This window comes from Trachemys scripta, chromosome 9 (assembly GCF_013100865.1).
Source record: "Trachemys scripta elegans isolate TJP31775 chromosome 9, CAS_Tse_1.0, whole genome shotgun sequence".
Classification (NCBI taxonomy): Eukaryota; Metazoa; Chordata; order Testudines; family Emydidae; genus Trachemys; species Trachemys scripta.
Window position 1 is genome coordinate 28,689,095 of NC_048306.1, and position 19,233 is coordinate 28,708,327.

At 38.5% G+C, this 19,233-nt stretch overlaps 1 protein-coding gene across 1 annotated transcript in view; it reads left to right on the plus strand.

The window, feature by feature from the left end:
• The window catches only part of LOC117882910 (connector enhancer of kinase suppressor of ras 2-like), a 376,187-nt gene that overhangs the window by 32,850 nt on the left and 324,104 nt on the right, over nucleotides 1–19,233 (plus strand). Inside the window, exons 3-4 of the mRNA XM_034781795.1 lie at nucleotides 6,128–6,330; nucleotides 7,762–7,849. Of these exons, the coding sequence (XP_034637686.1) occupies nucleotides 6,128–6,330; nucleotides 7,762–7,849 (291 nt within the window). The remainder of the gene's footprint in view (nucleotides 1–6,127; nucleotides 6,331–7,761; nucleotides 7,850–19,233) is intronic.

A 19,233-nucleotide genomic window follows, 5' to 3' on the forward strand; every position in this document is an offset into this window, starting at 1 on the left:
AAAACCTCACTTCTTCGGATGCATAGACTTTCACTCTATGCATCCGAAGAAGTGAGGTTTTTACTCACGAAAGCTCATGCCCAAATAAATCTGTTAGTCTTTAAGGTGCCACCAGACTCCTTGTTGTTTCTGTTAGGATGAATTCATTTATTTGGAATTACATGATACAAAATACTTAATTAAAAATTGTGTCCTATACCAAACATAAATCTCATATTTATTATGTGCCAGTTGTGTAATATATTTTACCTCGTTCAATATACTGTTGTGGAAGTCACTTCAGTGTTCATAGGTCAATACCCAGTAATGCAATGTATTTCTTCTTGCTATAAAAACTAAACTAACCTTCTCTTGTAACACAGGTATTTCTTGCATTGTTTTCTTCTTCCATGTCACAATATCCAAGCATATTGATATGTACTTAACAGTTTTTTCTTTTCCACTTGTACTGACTATGTTTGATCTCAAAGGATGCTCTCTAAAAGACTATATATCTATATAGACATATAGATAGAAAAAATTGCACTAGCTTGGGAATTCCCAATCAACACCTATTTTGAGAGAGGATGTTTCTCAGCAACCTCTTTGCTACACTTCTATAGCACAATATTAAACTCTGCCAAATTTCTAACAATGATTTTACATATAGTACAAGATGTGCAATGAAGATTATGAAAAATACATTAAAAATTAGACCTTTTGCCTCATTCCACTGTCTTAAGTATGCAAGCACAAGAGTTATTTTTATCCCATGATCAATTTACTCTTTCTACAAATAGAGCAATTGAATGAATTTTAGAAGAATGCATTTAAAGAAAATAATCCCAGGATAGTATCTCGCAAGCCAACTTTTATCTTAGAATAAATATACAATAAAGAACCAGAGAATGTGCACTTTTCCACTGTGCTTTTTTCAGCCATGTTTTAGCAAGATAACTAGTTGCACAACCCTCCACTTTGGGACATTCAAAATGTCAACTTTCCCCATGAAACAGAAATATTTGGCAGAGAAATAAAAGATGATTTTTCTGCTTTTCAAATATGTTCTTTTAGAAATATGTCTGTCATTTTTACATTTACCCATATTTGTTGTTAATGGTATTGAAAGGTTAGGTATTCAAGATTTGTTTCATAAAAGTGCTCTGTCATTCATCTTTAAAAGCAAATAACCCACTAATAAAGGCTATAATTTCTCTCAAGTTGTACAAATAACCTGTTGTCCACCCATATTCTGTGCTGTTGTCACACATCTTACAACAGCTACCTGTTATTTCTTTACTTTGAAAAACCTATCAACTCCAAAAGCCCTGGAGTCACTCAATCCTGTCACTTCACTATCCATAGCTGCGTCCAATGACGCAAACCACTTGAAAGCATGATCAAACTTTGAAACAGACATCTCAAAATTAATTGTACATGGCACTTGAACTAAAAACCTCACTGATGTGTTTAAAAATAACAAACTGTTCATGGAGAATAAAACCAACCAGTACTAAAAACCAAAGTGCAATATATATATGGAAACACCTTTGTCTTTTCCAGGTCAAGCAAGCATATAATATAAACCCTCTCTGTGATTAATATAATTCTAAGTCAGTAGAGCATCAATACTAGACCTATTAGGAAATGTTTCACTGAAAAATGAAACACTTTAATGCGTTTCACCCACTTTCTGCATAACACTGTTTTATTAAAATACAAACAGGAGATGCTTGACCTGGAAAAGACAAAGGTGTTTCCACCAGTACTAAATAGAAGCTGCCTTTAATGATTTTAAAAAAGAAATAAAAACAACAGACCTATTATGCTATGATATGGCAGTAGCAGTTGTGCAATACGCCCTATTACTACTGATGTAGTGAAATAACATAAAAATATAAGCTTGAAAATCCCATAAAATAACATTCAAAATGAAATTTAAAAATTCACTATGAATTTTTAAAATTCCAAAACATCATCTTTCCCAAAACAAAATTTTCCAGACATTCTGTTTCACAGAAAATGTAGACTTTTTTTCCTGATTTGGGACAAAAAAAAATTCAAAATGTCAACTTTCCCCATGAAACAGAAATATTGAGTTTTGATGAGCTCTAGACAATACAAACATAGTTAGACCCTTTGCCTTATCATTAGTATAGCCCTTCAGTGATTAAACCCCTTAGTCATTGATTGCATTCAATGTAATCTCCACCTCATGAAACTATCCTCTCTAATCCTGCCATTGCTTCTCTTTAAGCTGCCAGTGGGACTTGAAGCCAGGAATTTCTGAGCTCTAATCCTCACTCTACCCGAGTCACTGTGTGAATTGCTCATGGTCATTTCTGTATTTCTTTCCCCCATTTCTTAAATAGGGATGATAATATTGATTTTCCTAACTCTCAGGGATATTGGGGCAGATTACTGTTACTGTTCATATGGTGTTTGCATATAAAGAGTTATGTTTAAATATTAATATTACCAACCATATCACCTCCTTACACATTCCCACCCATTATGGCAAAATCCTATTCTGGATTTTGGATTTCTTCTCTACTTTCTGCAATAGAAAGCTATTCTTTCCACAGTATATCTATTAATCAAAGCTATTGCTCTCTTCAAATTTAAAATCCTCAGTAAGAGCACCAGTCTTTGATTTTGTACCCTGCATTTTGTGCAATGGGTCTTGCAAGCCAAAATTTTAAACCAGCTGTTTTCATTATAGCTTTCTTTTTTAGATCAAAGTCCTTGCACTCATACAGCTCTCTGATTTTCTGTCTTGTGGATAGATGTGATATTTTCAGTTTGCTTGTGTCCTTTCATTATAAATTATCCTGCTCTATACTCAAATGTCAAGAGAAGAAACATAATTGTATATGCTTTCACCTTTCTCATACACCATTTGGGGGATAAGAAAAGAATAGTAGAAAATGCACGATTTTTTTCTCTCGAGTTAGACCCATTGATGGTAGGTTTGTTTGTATTTTTACCATTCAAATATATAGCTTAATGATGGTCCATGCACACTATATTCTAATAGCTTATGCATGCAGATGAAAAACAAGGTTCTTAACCAAGTTTTCACCCTTTCTGGCCACCAGTGCTTATCTTCAGTTGTCTCCACAGGAAGTTCTGCATCTGTTTTTGTAATAAATGAGAATGTAAAATTTGTGCCATGGTGAATGTGCTGCCAGTATCAAGCCTACATTTCTCAGCACTTGGGAATTTAGAAAAGCACTTGGGACTTAGAAAGGCCGATACATTCCTATCTCAATTGCAACAGCCAAAGATTGTTTCCTTTTCTTACCTGATGGCAATAGTGGCTTTTCTTGAGAGAAAGTTGGCAATCTCCCAGACTTTCTACATAGAAGTGAGTTATGGGCAGGCACAGTGGTTGGCCTGTTAGTGCAAGAACAGGGAGATATGGACTCTGAAATACAAACAGGAGGAACTGGCTTATGCTCCTTAATATGGGTTACTGAATAGACAAAATCAAGTTCCTCTTGAAAGGGAGAACCACATGACTCTTCCTTACTAACTGTTGTATAGGCATTTTAATGGGGCCACTTGCTTATTGTCCCAGTACAAGAGAAAGGGAGAGAAAAGGGGAGGAACACATATACATATTTCAATGAATGAATGAGTAGCTATAAATGTTAAGCCGATGACAAGTTAATATAAAACAGCCTGCTTTTTAACAAGGATTTCAGCACTCAAATGTATTAGGTAAGTAAAACTGTCAAACATTTCCTGTATAATGCTCATTTAGGGAGAATGAAGGAAACTGTTTTCCATGTCAAACACCATGGGTAAGCCTAAGCTGCAATTAAAAAAAACCCCACAGCAGAGAGTCTCAGAGCCCAGGTTGATTGACTCGGGCTTGTGGGGCTTGGGCTGTGGGGCTCACATATAGATATTTGGGCTTGGGTTGGAGCTCAGGAGCCTGAATATTTATAGGCCTATTTTTAGCCCTGTGAGTGTAGCTCTGCAAGCCTGAGTCAGTTGACCTGGGCTCTGAAACTCAGTGCTTGCGGGTCTTTTATTACAGCATAGATATACCCCATATTTTATGTACATCTTCTGCTACCCACTTCAAACCCATTATGCATAGAAATCTAACCCTCAGCTGCCCACTTCAACTCAGGTGACTACCTACAACATGCATTACCCCTTATGCATAACAATCTGTCTCAACTTGTAGTTAGCTCAGACACTCTGATTTCTTTTCCCAGACCTGAAGTAGAGCTCTGTGTAGCTCAAAAGCATGTACCTTCCACCAACAGAACATGGTCCAATACATTACTTCCCCTACCTTGTGTGTCATATCGTGGGACCAGCACAGCTACATCACCACTGCAAACATTTTTTTTTTATTTGTCTATTTTGCTTGTTAGTCTTTAATTTTTATCCATGTCCTGTTGTATATTTTGACATTATTTCAGGGTAGGTCTGGGTGAAAAGAATGCATTCTGTCCCCCACCCATTTCTGTTTTTCTTTTTTTTTAAATCAGAGCACATTGCAGAAAGCTGACTGCTAAGATAAAGTATTTCCTCCCCATTTAGATTGCAGTCCACCTCTGCAGTTCAAATCCCTCTTCTAACAGTCAAACTTTCTGAGGAAGGATGGTCTTGCAGTTAAAACACAGGCCTGGACATCAAGTAGTTGAATCTTACAAAACAGTGTTCACAAACATTTGTTCAGATTCCACCTGGCTATTTGGTCCCTAGCTATGAATAGTCACACAAATAGGTTTCTCTTCTCACTAATATTTGGGAAATAGCTGTTCTTTGTATATATGTCTCTATTCTCATGCAAACAAGCTATACATTGTTAACTATTCATTAGTGTCTGTGTTCATGGTTTAAAAGTTTGTTTCTGCTCTCTGAGTGGATGATAATGCCACATGACATAGAGGACCAATCATACACTATAAATGATGAATAGTTGAAGTTAACAGTGGATAATCAATCAATGTTCTGAAATTTGTTCACAAAAATACTTTAAACAGTCCTGAATAGCAAATTAACTTGTAAGAATAAAAGTCTGAATGAATTACAACAAAAAAGAGCTAAATTCATCAGATTATTTACAATGAGCAGTTTAACCAGCTGTAGTGTCACATACAAAATGGGAAATGACTGCCTAGGAAGGAGTATTGTGGAAAGGGATCTGGGGGTCATAGTGGACCACAAGCTTAATATGAGTGAACAGTGCAACAGCTGTTGCAAAAAAAGCTAACATCATTCTGGGATGTATTAGCAGGAGTGTTGCATTCAAGACACAAAAAGTAGTTCTTGGGCTCTACTCCATGCTGATTAGGCCTCAACTGGAGTGTTGTGTCCAGTTCTGGGTGCCACATTTCAGGAAAGATATGGACAAATTGGAGAGAGTCCAGAAAAAAGCAACAAAAATGATTAAAGGTCTAGAAAACATGACCTATGAGGGAAGATGCAAAAAATTGGGTTTGTTTAGTCTGGAAAAGAGAAGACTGAGGGGGGACATGATAATAGTTTTCGAGTACATAAAAGGATGTTACAAGGAGGAGGGAGAAGAATTATTCTTCTTAACCTCTAAGGATCGGACAAGAAGCAATGGGCTTAAATTGCAGGAAAGGAGGTTTAGGTTGGACATTAGGAAAAACTTCCTAACTGCGAGGGTGGTTAATCACTGGAATAAATTGCCTAGGAGGTTGTGGAATCTCCATCATTGGAGATTTTTAAGAGCACGTTGGACAAACTCCTGTCAGGAATGGTCTAGATAATACTTAGTCCTGCTGTGAGTGCAGTGTACTGGACTAGATGACCTCTCAAGGTCCCTTCCAGTTCTATGATTCTACCTTATGTGATCCTGAGTAAATCATTTAACATCTTTGATCCTCTATTTCCACCTCTGTAAAATGGGATTAATGCTTTTATTACTTACCTATCTTGGAGAGAGGCTGTGAAGTGCTTGGAAAGGAAGGGCTTTGAAAGGTCAGCTGTTAAATACTCATTATCTACTGGGACAGTTCATCAATGCCTGACTTGCCTTGACTTTGCTGTGTTCTAGAATTGAGTGAATCAAAGCAAGCCACAAATGTTTCAGCTCAATATTCTGTGGCTTAGCTATCTGCTTTAAACGTGTTGTGTGATGTATACTTTTTTCTTTCAGAATTATGGTTTGGAGACAGAAAACCTGAGAACACTCTCTCACAAGCTGAATGCCTCAGCCAAAAATCTTCAGAACTTTATAACGGGTAGAAGGAGGAGTGGCCATTATGATGGCAGGGCCTCCAGACGACTGCCAAATGATTTTCTTACCTCTGTTGTTGACCTGATTGGTGCTGCAAAGAACTTGCTAGCCTGGCTGGACAGGTAATTTAGAGCTTTTTAATTCTTACGGGGGAGGGGAGAGGGAGAAGAGTAATTCTTTTGCCCTGTTTGTTTCTTTTTCTTTTTCTCTTGCTCTTTTCTCTTTCTCTTAGTCTAGTATTAGAATTGTAATTATAGGTTTTACTTTGTAAATTTTGTTATATACTTGAGTTCCAGGCTGAATAGGCCTGGGTCAGGGGCCGGCTGTGGGATTTTTGGAGTCTCTTTTCTGTGAAATTAGCAATTTCAGTCTTGTTCCTAGTGAATGGCAAAAATTGCCACTACAGATGGTAGGATTGTTTCAATTTCAGAAGGAAGGATAAGGGATAAATTAACGTAGAAACTGAGCTGCCCTATAACCAGAGCAAAGAGTGGTCCTGACCATTTAGGGCTGACGCAAATTAAGAGAGCAGCGTAGGGAAATTTGAACTGCTGCTATCCCTGCTGCATACCTGTTCTTGGATAATTTCTAAAAGAAATTATACTGCTTGCTTATCTCTGGAAACTCAGAGTTTACTAGTTGACTTTTTGTTAACAGTAAAGGGCAGTTCATACATTAGTCACTCTTGTCACATTAATTACTGCTTGGTGAGAGAATGCTATGATTTCTCATTGATAAATTAGGAATCAAGTTTACAAAGTAACTCTCTGCATGAACTGTGTTAAAATATTGATTATGTATGAACTACTATTTTATACATACACTGCATTTCTCTATAGAAGTGAATAGCTTCAGCTGAAATCTGAAACTATTGTGCATATAAATGAATGACATGACCATTCTTCACAAAGCTTGTTATGACCCTGATGACATTCTCTGACCTAATGCTAGCAATCAAGCTCTCCTGGGATGTAATCTCATCAGTCTTTATAAGCCAAATGGGTCAGATCCGAACAGTACTTGGAGACTCCAAGGAAAACCCAGGTCCTGCAGGAAGTTGGGTTAGTAGCTCAGTAAATGGCACCCATCCCTCTTAGTTAATACTGAACTAAGGCTATAGTTTGTCCCTAAGGAGCAGAGTGCTGCTTGATGTGCTATCTTTTGGATAAGCCATAAAACTAAGGACTTGACTGCTATACTTATATCTGCCCAGTGCTGAGGCATATCAAACATCTAAGGTACTAGAAGCATGCCAGGTACATCCTGCAGTCACACATTGTTCTACATGGGGTTCCTCAGTTTCTGTATAGCCTGCACTGTGGGATAGCTCCGTGGTTTGAGCATTAGCTTCCTAAACCTAGGGTTGTGAGTTCAATCCTTGAGGGAGCCAAAAAAATAATAATTGGGGATTAGGTCCTGCTTTGAGCAGGGGGTTGGACTAGATGACCTCGTGAGGTCTCTTCTAACCCTGATATTCTATGATTACAGGAGGGTACAGCTCAGTAACACAGATTGCTGAGGTCTCCTACAAACTTGTTGTTCCTCTCTGGCAGGTCTCCATTTGTCAGTGTGACAGAATACTCACTGCTGAAAAACAATATTGTTCAACTGTGCCTGGAATTAACAACCATTGTGCAACAGGTAAGAACAGGTTTATTGTATACCATACCTAAATCACTTCCACATTGGTGAAGAAAGAGTAAAACATTACAAAAATTGTTAGAAATGTGTCACCTTATCAGGAGAATTTGTGTGCATTTTGGGGGCTGGTGGGAGTGGATGGAGGAGGGGTGTGTGTGAGCAACATCTCAGTTGCAACTACAGTAATTATTTACTAGTAATATTAGGAAAGAATGTTTGTATTTTAATTGTTTTCAAGGATATTGATGGGTTTTCTCTCCAAAAAGTCAAAACAAATTATTGCAGTATCTCCAGCTGATCCTCACTTCATCATCCCCTTTTCCGCCCCCAACATATTCTATTCCCCTTTTTCTCTGATTTCCAGCATATGATTCCTTGCTGTATGCTTTCTTGTTGCTTACCTAACTGATACATATTAGACTTGACGTTTTTCATCATAAATCAGACAGCAACCAGACCCCTAATCATTTTGTTGTTCTCTGAACTCCCTGAAATTAGTCAATATATTTCTGATAATAAGGTGTCTAGAATTTAACACACAATATTCCATGTTCCCTGCTAAATGTTGTCAAAGATAAGCTAAAAGTGGCTGTATAGACAAGAGCTAGACAAATACAATAGAAGTATATATTTATAAAAATTGTTTTGAATAAAACCTGCCAATTCACTTCATTGGTATCCATGACCCTTTCATTTGCAATTTGAAGTATTACTGTGAGCAAGACTAAATTTCCAAGAATGTTCGTAGAAAGTGAAAGCATCATGATTACTAATGCAGCATCCCAAGAGCAGGCAGAGAGCACAGATAGCAAAGGAGGATGCAGATTTTGCTTTGTCTATACCTGATTGGACAGGGCAAAGCAGCTGCAGAAAATGGTATATAGTTAGAAGATGAGTGGGCTATACTGGCAAATGGACAGCAAGAGATTGTCACTTGGAGCCTAGCAGTTGAAAAGTGTCTAATCTAAACTAAATAAAATCGGCAGAAAAAGGTATCTTTCTGATGTAAATCAAACCTGTTGTCGTACTGCAAAGCCTATCTATTTTCTCTAATGTTGGTGAGGGACAACAGCTCATATTCTTAGGGAAGGGAGGGTATTTATGTATTTTTCCATGTTCTGGTTAATTTTCCTTTGGGCTTTGTGGTGAGACTAGGTCCGACTGGATCTGGTATAATTTTGTTGTTTATGTATGGTAGTAAGATATCTTAAAGATGCTTAGAGCCCGTGATAGGTGCTTTTCATGTTTTTTCAAAATAAACAATATAATTTAATTTTAACATAGTGCTGTTTGAAATAGTACAATGTTAAAACACACTAAGGAACTTTTAGTGTACACCAGGAGGGTCTACCCAGAACAATTAACGCAGCACGTTAGCATACTTTAGAAATCTCACTCCCATGGTGAGCATTACCCCACCCTGTAGTAAAGCCCCTAGATAAGCTAAATAAATTGAGCTACTTTAGTAACTAGTGTGTGTGTTCCATGTCATGAATCATTCATTTAGCTCATTGTGTCTCTCCAAGTTGCAGCTTTTATTTAAAAAAAGGGTGGATACCAAAACTGTACAAGTATTCTAGTTGTAGTCTCAGGTAATATCACTTTTGTACACCTACTTAATATACCCCTATTCTATACATGCAAAAATTGTGTTAACCCTCTTAGCCACAATATCAAAGTGGCAACTCATGTTCAGTTGATTAACAATGAGCCCTAAGTTCTTTTTAGAGTCACTGTTTTCCAGGATACAGTCCTCTATTCTGTAGATGAGGGACCTGGCCTTTGGCTGTATTAATGCATGCTACTTGATTGTTCCAAGCTTGCAAAGGGTCTAGAGTACTCTATCAGTTGCCTTTGTTAATCATTATTTATCACACAATCAGGCTTTATGTCATCTGCAAACTTTATCATCATAATTGTACATTTCTTCCAGATTATTGATTAAAAAAATTTAATAGCATTTGGTTGAGCATCAATCCTTGTGCGCCCTATGAGGACCCCCCCCACACACACACACACTTGTTGAAGAATCCCCGTTAACGATCACATTTTGAGATCAAAAACATTTTGTTCTAAGTATGTGTATTCGTATATTGAGGGCTAAATAGAGTTCTTTGCCTTATATTTGTAACTTGCCTTTTCTCTATTTATTTAAATAAATTCAGTATTTTAATCAATTAGAATGGTGATGGCATGAGTTACTTTGGCAGGGATATTCTGGATGATGCAAGAGCTGGTTGGTATCTTGTTTGAATGTGGATATGTAACACTACTACTACTATTTTGTAGTTCTCTTTATTTTACCATTATATAGAACAGAAATAAATAATGGGTATTCTATAATATAAAAGCCCCAAGTTAAAATCCACCTTTAAACATGTCACTAATCATTTTTTTGGCAAGGGATAAATGTGACACTTTAGCTATCATGTATTTCCTAAGTAAAATAAATAGACTGAAACCCTATGCATGTTAAACCTTGTGGTCTTCTTAATGAGTTTCCCTAATGCATACTACATATCAAAAAGAAAATAATTCACCATAATATCCTAAGTGTAATGCTCCTAGTGGTCTTAAATGCTTATTTAAACCAGACAGATATAGAAAAAACCTTATATCTTCTAAATTGTATCCTAACAGCTATTAAAAAAAGAACATCTTTAAATTATAATATAAACTTCAGTATGCAACATAAGCATAGACTCTCTTCTCTAAAATTAATTCATTCTGCTCTACAAAACAGAGAAATTTCAGATTTACTATACATACGAGTCCTTTATTGTTTGACCTGAAATAATTAAGTTTACTCAGAATGAAACTTACATTTTAATTTAGGTGTCTGAAATACATGATTTAGATTGGAACATTAGCTCTAAAGTACTTGTGGCACCTTAGAGACTAACAAATTTGTCTCTAAGGTGCCACAAGTACTCCTATTCTTTTTGCGGATACAGACTAACACGGCTGCTACTCTGAAACCTAGCTCTAAAGTGAAACTCTAAGCCTTGCTCTGATCATTTTATTGTCTTGGCACTTGAAGGGTTAAAAGGAGGCAGTATTGAATAAAATGGATATTCTGTTTGAAGTATGTTAAACTAGTAGGAAAAAACTGCCTTAGGCATTGCCAGCCACACTAATTGAATACTTTTTGTGCTGTGGAAAAAACAGAAAAAACATCAAAGGGATACTTGACCATGGAGTGCAAATAGAAATTCTTCTGTATCCCTAAGTTCTTTGATTCTCACCATCTTCCATTTTAACCTTTTTTTCTTGTACTGACACTATTTTTTTCTCAAAACTGTGTCCATAGAGAAATCAATTTTTGTAAAACAAATCTGATACTCTAAAACAAACTCCATAATGCAATACCTTTAAGCATAAATGGTGAGATTCTTACTCCTTGTACATCAGGTAAAAGGGCTGCAGCTGAGTAAAGAGGCTCTAAAGTCCAAGGTCTAGCTAGGAAAAGATCCCCGCAGCACAGGAAATGAGGAAGACAGCAATAGGCTGCCTCCCGAGGTTCTCTTTTCATGCAAGAGGTGTTTGGTGGGGCAGAGGAGCCACTGGTGAAATTCTTGGCAGTCCAGGGAGGCTGTAACTTAGGCAGGTCTACACTACACATTTACATTGGTGCAGCTGCGCCGATGCACCGCATCTGGTGAAGCTGCTCTAAGCAGACAGGAGAGAGATCTCCCATTGGCTTAATAACCCCCCACCTCCATGAGAGGCAGTAGCTATGTCAGTCGGAGAAGCTCTCCCGCTGACATTGTGCTGTCTATGTTGTGGGGTGTGGGGGGGCAGTAGGGGCGATATAACTACGTTGCTCAAGGATGTGGATTTTTCACACCCCTGAGTGACATGATTATACCAAAGGAAGTATGTAGCATAGACCAAGCCTTAGACAGGCTTCCATGGCTGTCCCTAAACTTTGCAGGGGGCTTCTGTGGTCCCTGGAGCAGCCCAGAATTGGGCAGGTGCATAGGTGGCTTCTAACCACCTTAGCTGTCTGTGCTATGGTTCTCAGGAATCTAGATAAGTAAGAGAGTAAGAGGTTTTAGCTGTTTGTTATTGGAAAAGAGGAAACTTCAAACTGGCCCAACAGAAGAACTCAAAATTTGGAAAGGAACTAATGAGGAGGGAAGTTTTTGATACTAACAGGTGGAATATTATTATATTATTATTAGCTAAGCTATGGAATATTATCTAGAAATTTGGTCTTGAGAAAGAATTTTTTGTGTATCAGAGCTGGTCAAAAATGTTCATGGAGCATTCTTCTGTTGGAAAATGAGTTTTTGTCAAAAACAAACTTCCTCTGGAAACATTGATTTTTGACTAAATTTCATTTTATTTTTATTTTTTTTAAATGCATTTAAATGAGGTTGAAATATTAAATGTTGACATTTTTGGAATGGAACTTGTTGATTTAAAATGATCTTTTGTTTCATTTTTTTATTTTATATTACAATATTTTAAAGAAATGTAACATCAAATCAAAAGAAAATATTTTGATTAACCCAAAACAATTCAAAATTGCAAAGTTTCCCATGAAATGAACATTTTCCTTCACAGGTCTAATACTAGGTAAATCAGTTCAAGTATAAGTGAATTTTAGAGGCATCTAGGTTAGTTTCTTGAGAAGACAGTTACATTGGAGGTTGAGAACAACCCAGAAAATGGGATTAAAATAAGCCAACAAACAAAAGCTATAAGTGTAGGTCCATAATGACATTTTGCTGTTCCTAAAATTTCTGATGTTTTTATGATGTCTTTAACTGTGTAAATAGAGGGGGTTCACAGATGAGATACTAAATTGGAGCAAGGCATGGGGCGGTACTGGGCCAGGGAGACCCCGCCTCTCAGCAGTTGCGGGCCTGTTCCAGTGGTGGGACAGTTTAAAAGGGCACTGGAAGCCCAGGAGCATGAGGAAAAGCAGTTACAGGCTGCACCAGCAAGTGAGTCTAACACCTGGAGCTATGGGAAGAGCGAGTACAGACTTGGTAAGGCCACTCTGGAAGCTGTGATCCATATTCCCCCCTGCCTCCCGGTTTGAGTTGGGAATCCAAGAGTGACCTCCAAGGAGGGGATGTTGTCCCCCTGGCAGACTATGCTGATACTGAAAAAACTGTGACCACACCCCTAACAGAGCTATAGCCCAGAAGGAAGTGACCCAGGGAAGTAACTTGGGGTGGACCAACATGTAGTCCAGACACTGCAACATCTCTTTAGGGTCCTGGGTCAGGACCCAGTGGAATGGGAGGGCCCTGCTCCCTCTCAGTGCTGTCATGACAGAACCCCAATGGAAGAAGAAGGAATACACAGGAGGGAGAGGCTCCCCTGTATATGACTCAGCAGGGCCCACTCTAGAACAAGCCAATGGAAAAGAACTGAGGAGCCACTGTATGATCACCAGACCAGCTGGCTGTTGAATTGACCCACTTCAGGGACGTACTGAACTTGATTCTTCTCTCAGATTGGTTTGACCCTTGTGCAACTCCATTGAAAATAATGAAGTAATTCCTGATTTCTACTTTCTTTGTGCTGCACTTTTAAATGTAGGGAGCCTTTTACTGGCCTGTTGGGAGCAATGCGGAATGCCAGTTTAAGATGACTACTACAGAAAGTAATACATTGCGTGCTCTCTCTTTGTAACAATCATTTTAAGTTGCCTGTCAGTACTGTTTCCCTTCCCCACTTCTGGGCAAGCAAGCAGAAAATTTCCTGCATTTAAAGGTATAGTAGACAGAACACAGAATCATAACATGTAATAACTGAATACACCACACTTTTATTCCTTCTGAATCTGGTTCCTCAGCATAACTAAATCCTGCCTTGACAGCAGACTGGCCATAGAGCTACATGTTTCAAAACAATATATACTAAGACAACAGAAACTGTTGAAGGAGAATGAATTTTCTAATTTAATCGTCTTGGATAATATTACAATTGTATTTATAATGTTTCTGTTCCAGGCTTGCTTGCATATAGGTGGTGTCCTACTGAGCTCTTTTAATTTCTCAAACAAAACAAAATTTCTGGATTCCCGCCAAAAAAAAAACAGACCCACAAAAGGAAATCTCAGTGAAAAGATGCAAACCCACTGCATGAATGCAATGGTTTGGTTTAAATGCATGGTTTGGCTTAAAATAAGAGCCTCCTAAACTGTTGCTCAGAATTCATAGTGAGCTTTTTTTGTAGTTTCAAACTGTGTGCTTGAAATTAAAAAATAATCACTTTCATCTATGCTCACAATTCCTGGTTCAGGCTAGAGCCAGGAGCACGTGTAGTAAAGTACAGGCCATGACAGGTGGCTATTCTTGCAGAATTTATGCTCTGACCAAAAGTGGGAAGAGGTGGAATTTTAATGACGGTTTTCATATTCTTTCTAGTCCAGTTTCTTTGGCTAAGAAGCTTGCCTGAGCCTCCCACTACTTAAGTCTTCATGACATGCACAGTCATACAAAATCAATGATTCTCACAGGGTTTCTTTCATTTGCAGAACTGTAGAGGGGAAAAGTAGTTGAGTTAAGACAATCACACCAAATTTTCAATAAATATAAAAAAATTAGCAGGCCTATTTAAGATATATAAGCAGAGTAAAAATCAAATATTTTATAGAAATCATATTGTAAGGTATAGATTTGGGACTGAATGAGAAGTAGGCCTTTTTTTAAAAAGTGCAATTAATATGAGTCAAAGCAATTCTCACAGGTTATTGTTAATTACATAAATGCTGTGTGAGCTTCAAAACAAAATGGTAGATTTCTTTTAAAAATATGTATTCGCCATTGCACTTTTAAATGGACAGCATTTTTATTTTCCATAAAATTCTCTGCAGTTGGTGCAGCCCCATAAAGCCATGTTCAAAACATATATTTGATTGCCTTCTCTCACACACAAAATTAACAGTGATTATGTCAGGCTATTGGTTCATTCGTAAGAAAACTGCTGACATTTCAACCCGAAGAATATATCATTTAAAGTTTAAGGAAAAGCGAAATTTTATGTTTGAGGCAGGTGTCTTGGCAGGTACAACTATTTGAAATAACTGTTTATATGGGAGTTGAAATAGACTCTTTTGGAATAACTGCATTCGCACAAAAGCCTTCGTTGTACTGAAAGGATGTCATAGTGTGTTAAGATAGTAAGTTCAAAGATTCAGTGAATATAGCCTTACTTCAGTTTTCCTGTGCATAAAAAAACATGCTTGTGACTTCTGCTAGCAAGTGGGGGCATCTTCCCCAGGCACATACAATCCTGAAAAATATATATTTGGTCTCAAACCTTTAACATAGAATTTACAGGCTGCATGAATAAGAATGTAACTTCTCTTGCTATAACCAGCAGTGTCACCACTATAATTAAGGTTGTCCCATTTTCCCCTTTAAATTCTTTATTAGAAGGTAGTGGGTGCAAACACATTTCTGTAGTGTTTTGATTTAAATGTAAAGCTTGAAGCTAAGGTCTATAATAGGGATAAAATTGGTATTTTGTGGAGAGTGGTCATAAGTTACCTAGCTATTATATTTTTAAAAGAATCAATTGCATATAGCAATTTTTTAAAACGGTGGTCTAAAAACTAGACATATAACTGTATCTTTTCCTCCTGAAGGATACCAAAGCACATAATGCCTGATTTTGACTGGCCCTTGTGTAGCAAAAGGGGAGAGTCTCCAGAGCAGAGGCCAGCCACAGTGGTCATCGTTGCATTTGTAACCCACATGCCTTCTGGGTGTGGTGTCACATCTAGTGGCACTGAGACCAATTAGAGTTAAATGAGTCTGCTCTACAGCCTAGCTGAGAGCCAGTTAGCTTTTAGCTCATGTGGTAGAGGCTCATGCACTAAGCTCCAGAGATCCCTGGTTCAATCCTGTTCACCGATGTCAGTGGTCTGTTGGCATTACACAGTCACTAGCAATACAAGCCAAGCCGGGATGGGCTGGGGGAAAATATCCCTTTTTACTGTACTCACACCACCCAGGGGAAGGGAGCTCAGGCTCCACCTCCTGCTTAAGGGGTGCAGTGGTATCCCCACATCACCTTCCCACTTGGGAGCTCCATAAAGAGCTGTGCCCCAAAGCAAACGGTGTGCTACCACTAAACTGATTATACAAAGATCCACCAATGAAATACTGCCATCTCTGTGTCAAAATATGTCAGCTGTTTACTAGAGCACAGAATCCCTACACAGTATGTCAGAACAAGAAGTGAAAAAATATGTAATTTTTCTATAGGGATTTGAAATGTGTATTAATACCAACTTGAGAACTGCACAAATTCCTCTGCAGAATAAAGGACACTAATGAATAGTTAGTTACGAAGCTCTCCCAAGTAAATAACTTTGATTTAAAAAAAAATATATATATATACATTCATTGTTCTAAAAGATGAAAAACTGACATTATTTTAGTGTGACAAAGAAACACAGCTTAAAGTAAACTGTTCAGGTCTACCGGGGGGTATGTGTAAAATTCTTTTTAAAACCAGCATTTTTCATGCTGTCCATCTGTTCCAACAAGTCAGTTCATTAATATACATACTTTAAAGGTACATCATTACCTCTGTGAGTCAGACGTGGTATATTATGATATAAGCATGCATGTGGATATGTAGTCCATCATGCATACTGAATATTTAATAAAGCGAATATAGGTAGTACACACTTGGGGAAAAATGCCATTGATTCACCAGTGAGTTCCAGCTGCTTTGTGCTGCTCTAGCAAAGCAAAGCAGCCATAAACTCAGTCTAACCATCTAGGCATATGTCTCCTTTGTGACTCCGGAGCATACTGATTAATCTAATACAAGACTGCAAAAATTATCCACTGTAATTCCAGGTATTCACGTTTTCTGCAACATTAGCCCTTGGGCTGCAATTTTCCATCTTTGGGCTTTCCCTATTTTTTTTTTTTTTAAGTTTGAGCAAAACATCTTGAGTCATTTTTGAGTCATAGGAGTGTAGGAAAAGACTATTATTATCATTATAAAGAAATTCTAAGCATATATTTTGGAAGAGGACTCCAGAAAAAAATGATTGCATTTTGAAACTTGAAATTTTGCACAATCACACATTGAAGTGTTTGCATCGCTTAAATTGACTAGGGTTGGAGATGGAGATATTAATTGTTATAAACAACTGAAAAAAACAATAGTGAATATACTCACTAGGCAACTGCTGAGTATTTGGGGAGTGGAAGAGGTTGTTTGTTTTTAAGTAACCTGTCTTCTCTGTGACAGCACAGTGCACATTCTCCCTGCTTGATGTGACCTAAGGTAGCTGTTTTGCTTCTGGGACAAATTAATTTTAACTTCCCTCATGCATCTTATTGAAAGACACCTAAATCCTGCAAATGTGAAAACCAGCAATGTCACAGATAGGAGAAAATCACAGGCACTGAAAAGAATTCCCTGGATCCTCTGTTTTAGGTTTCATTTAATTCTGCCAGTTGTAAGCTTCATTTAGTTTAAAAAAAACCAAGCTTTTTCCTTTTCCGTATCCTAATCTAACCCTGAAAAATAGACCAATGTGTTGCTGTACTGTTTAATCTAACTTTGCAGAAAACTCTATCCAGCCAAATAGCAGTAGCAAAAGTGATAGCTCCCTCTGTTCCCACTTCAGTGATGAGTGAATTCTGTGCCCTTCCCACCCATTCACCCATTTTGAAATCTGCCTGAGACACGAAGTGGAGCATCTCCTACAACTGGGCACAGTAGAACCAGTTCTGGTCCATCACAGAGGGAAGGGCTTCTATTCCCATTATTTTTTCACCTGAAAGAAGTCTGGAGGATGAGACGCATCCTCGATCTCAGGAAGCTAAACAAATTCATCAGAACACAATGATTCAGAATGGTTACATTAGCTACAACCATTTCAGCACTGGAACAAGGGGATTGATTTGCAGCCCTCGACCTGCAAGACGCATATTTTCACATACGCCCTATGTACAGGAAATTTCTTCAGTTTGTACTGGGACAGGACCATTTCCAATGTACAATACTACCCTTTGACCTCTCCACGAACCCACCGAGTGTTTTCCAAAGTCCTTACTGTGGCGGCAGCCCACCTTCGCATGCACGGGGTCATATACCCCTGCTTACATGACTGTCTGATCAAGGCTCGCACTCGGGCAGAAACCATTGCAGTCACGCATCAGACAATGTCGCTCTTCACCAGTATCAGTCTACAAATAAACGCCCAAATGTCCAGACTGACTCCAGTCCAGAAACTGGACTTCATCGGCATGCACCTAAATTATCTAGAAGCATCAGCATCATAACCTCTTCAGAGATTCACCACTCTAATGAACCTCATCAATACCTCAGTGCACAGCCCAAGGATATCGGCCAGGACCTGTGTTCAGCTACTAGGTCACGTGATGGCGACCACATATGTGGTGAAACATGCCAGTCTGCACATGCACAAGATGGTGTTCACACCATACAAACACAATTTGAACAAACTTCTGAGTATGCCAGTGAAGGTCAAGGACTCACTACCATGGTGGACTCACCCGCACAAATGTCTGCGCTGGTGTCCCTTTCCTTCAGCCTCCTCATGAATTGATAATCACAAGGGATGCCTCTCTACTGGGGTGGGGTGTCCACCTAGGAAAGCTCAGAGTACAGGGAAGAGGGTCTCCTTCTAAATCAACACTCCACATCAATGTATTGGAACTACGCGCAGTCTGCAGAGGAAAATGTGCAGAAGTCTCAGCCTCTGCACATTTTATGCCTCCGATTTAAGATAAAAACATACAGATCATGACTGACAATGTTGCCTGCATGTTCCACATAAACAAGCAGGGAGGAGTGACTCCATAAAACTCTAGACATAGTGCATACAACATAACATCACCATATCAGACACCTACCTGCCGGGGTCTCAGAATGTCATGGCTGATGCGTTAAGTCGAAGGTTCTCGAATGACCACTAGTGGGAAATCAACATCTGCATTATCCAGAGCCTATTTCAACGATGGGGGTTCCCCGCAATAGACCTGTTTGCCACAAAACAAAACATCAAATGTACAGTTTTTTGCTCCAGAGCGGGTCTTTTGAGACCAGGATCCAGTGATGATGCATTTTTCATTCCATGGTATGCATCCCTCCTGTATGCTTTTCCTTCCATCCCATTGCTGTCCAGGGTTCTGCACAAGATCAGAATTGTGATCAAGCCAAAGTCATGCTGGTAGCACCAGCATGGCCCAGGCAAACCTGGTACCCATACCTGAAACAGATATCATCATGCCCCCCGTGTCTCCTCCCACTTCTTCTGAATCTCCTCTCTCAAGACATGGACCAGACTCAGAGTCTGCATCCAAAACTGAAGTCACTCCATCTCACAGCTTGGCTCCTCAATGGTTCCAGGGCAAGGAGATAACTTTATT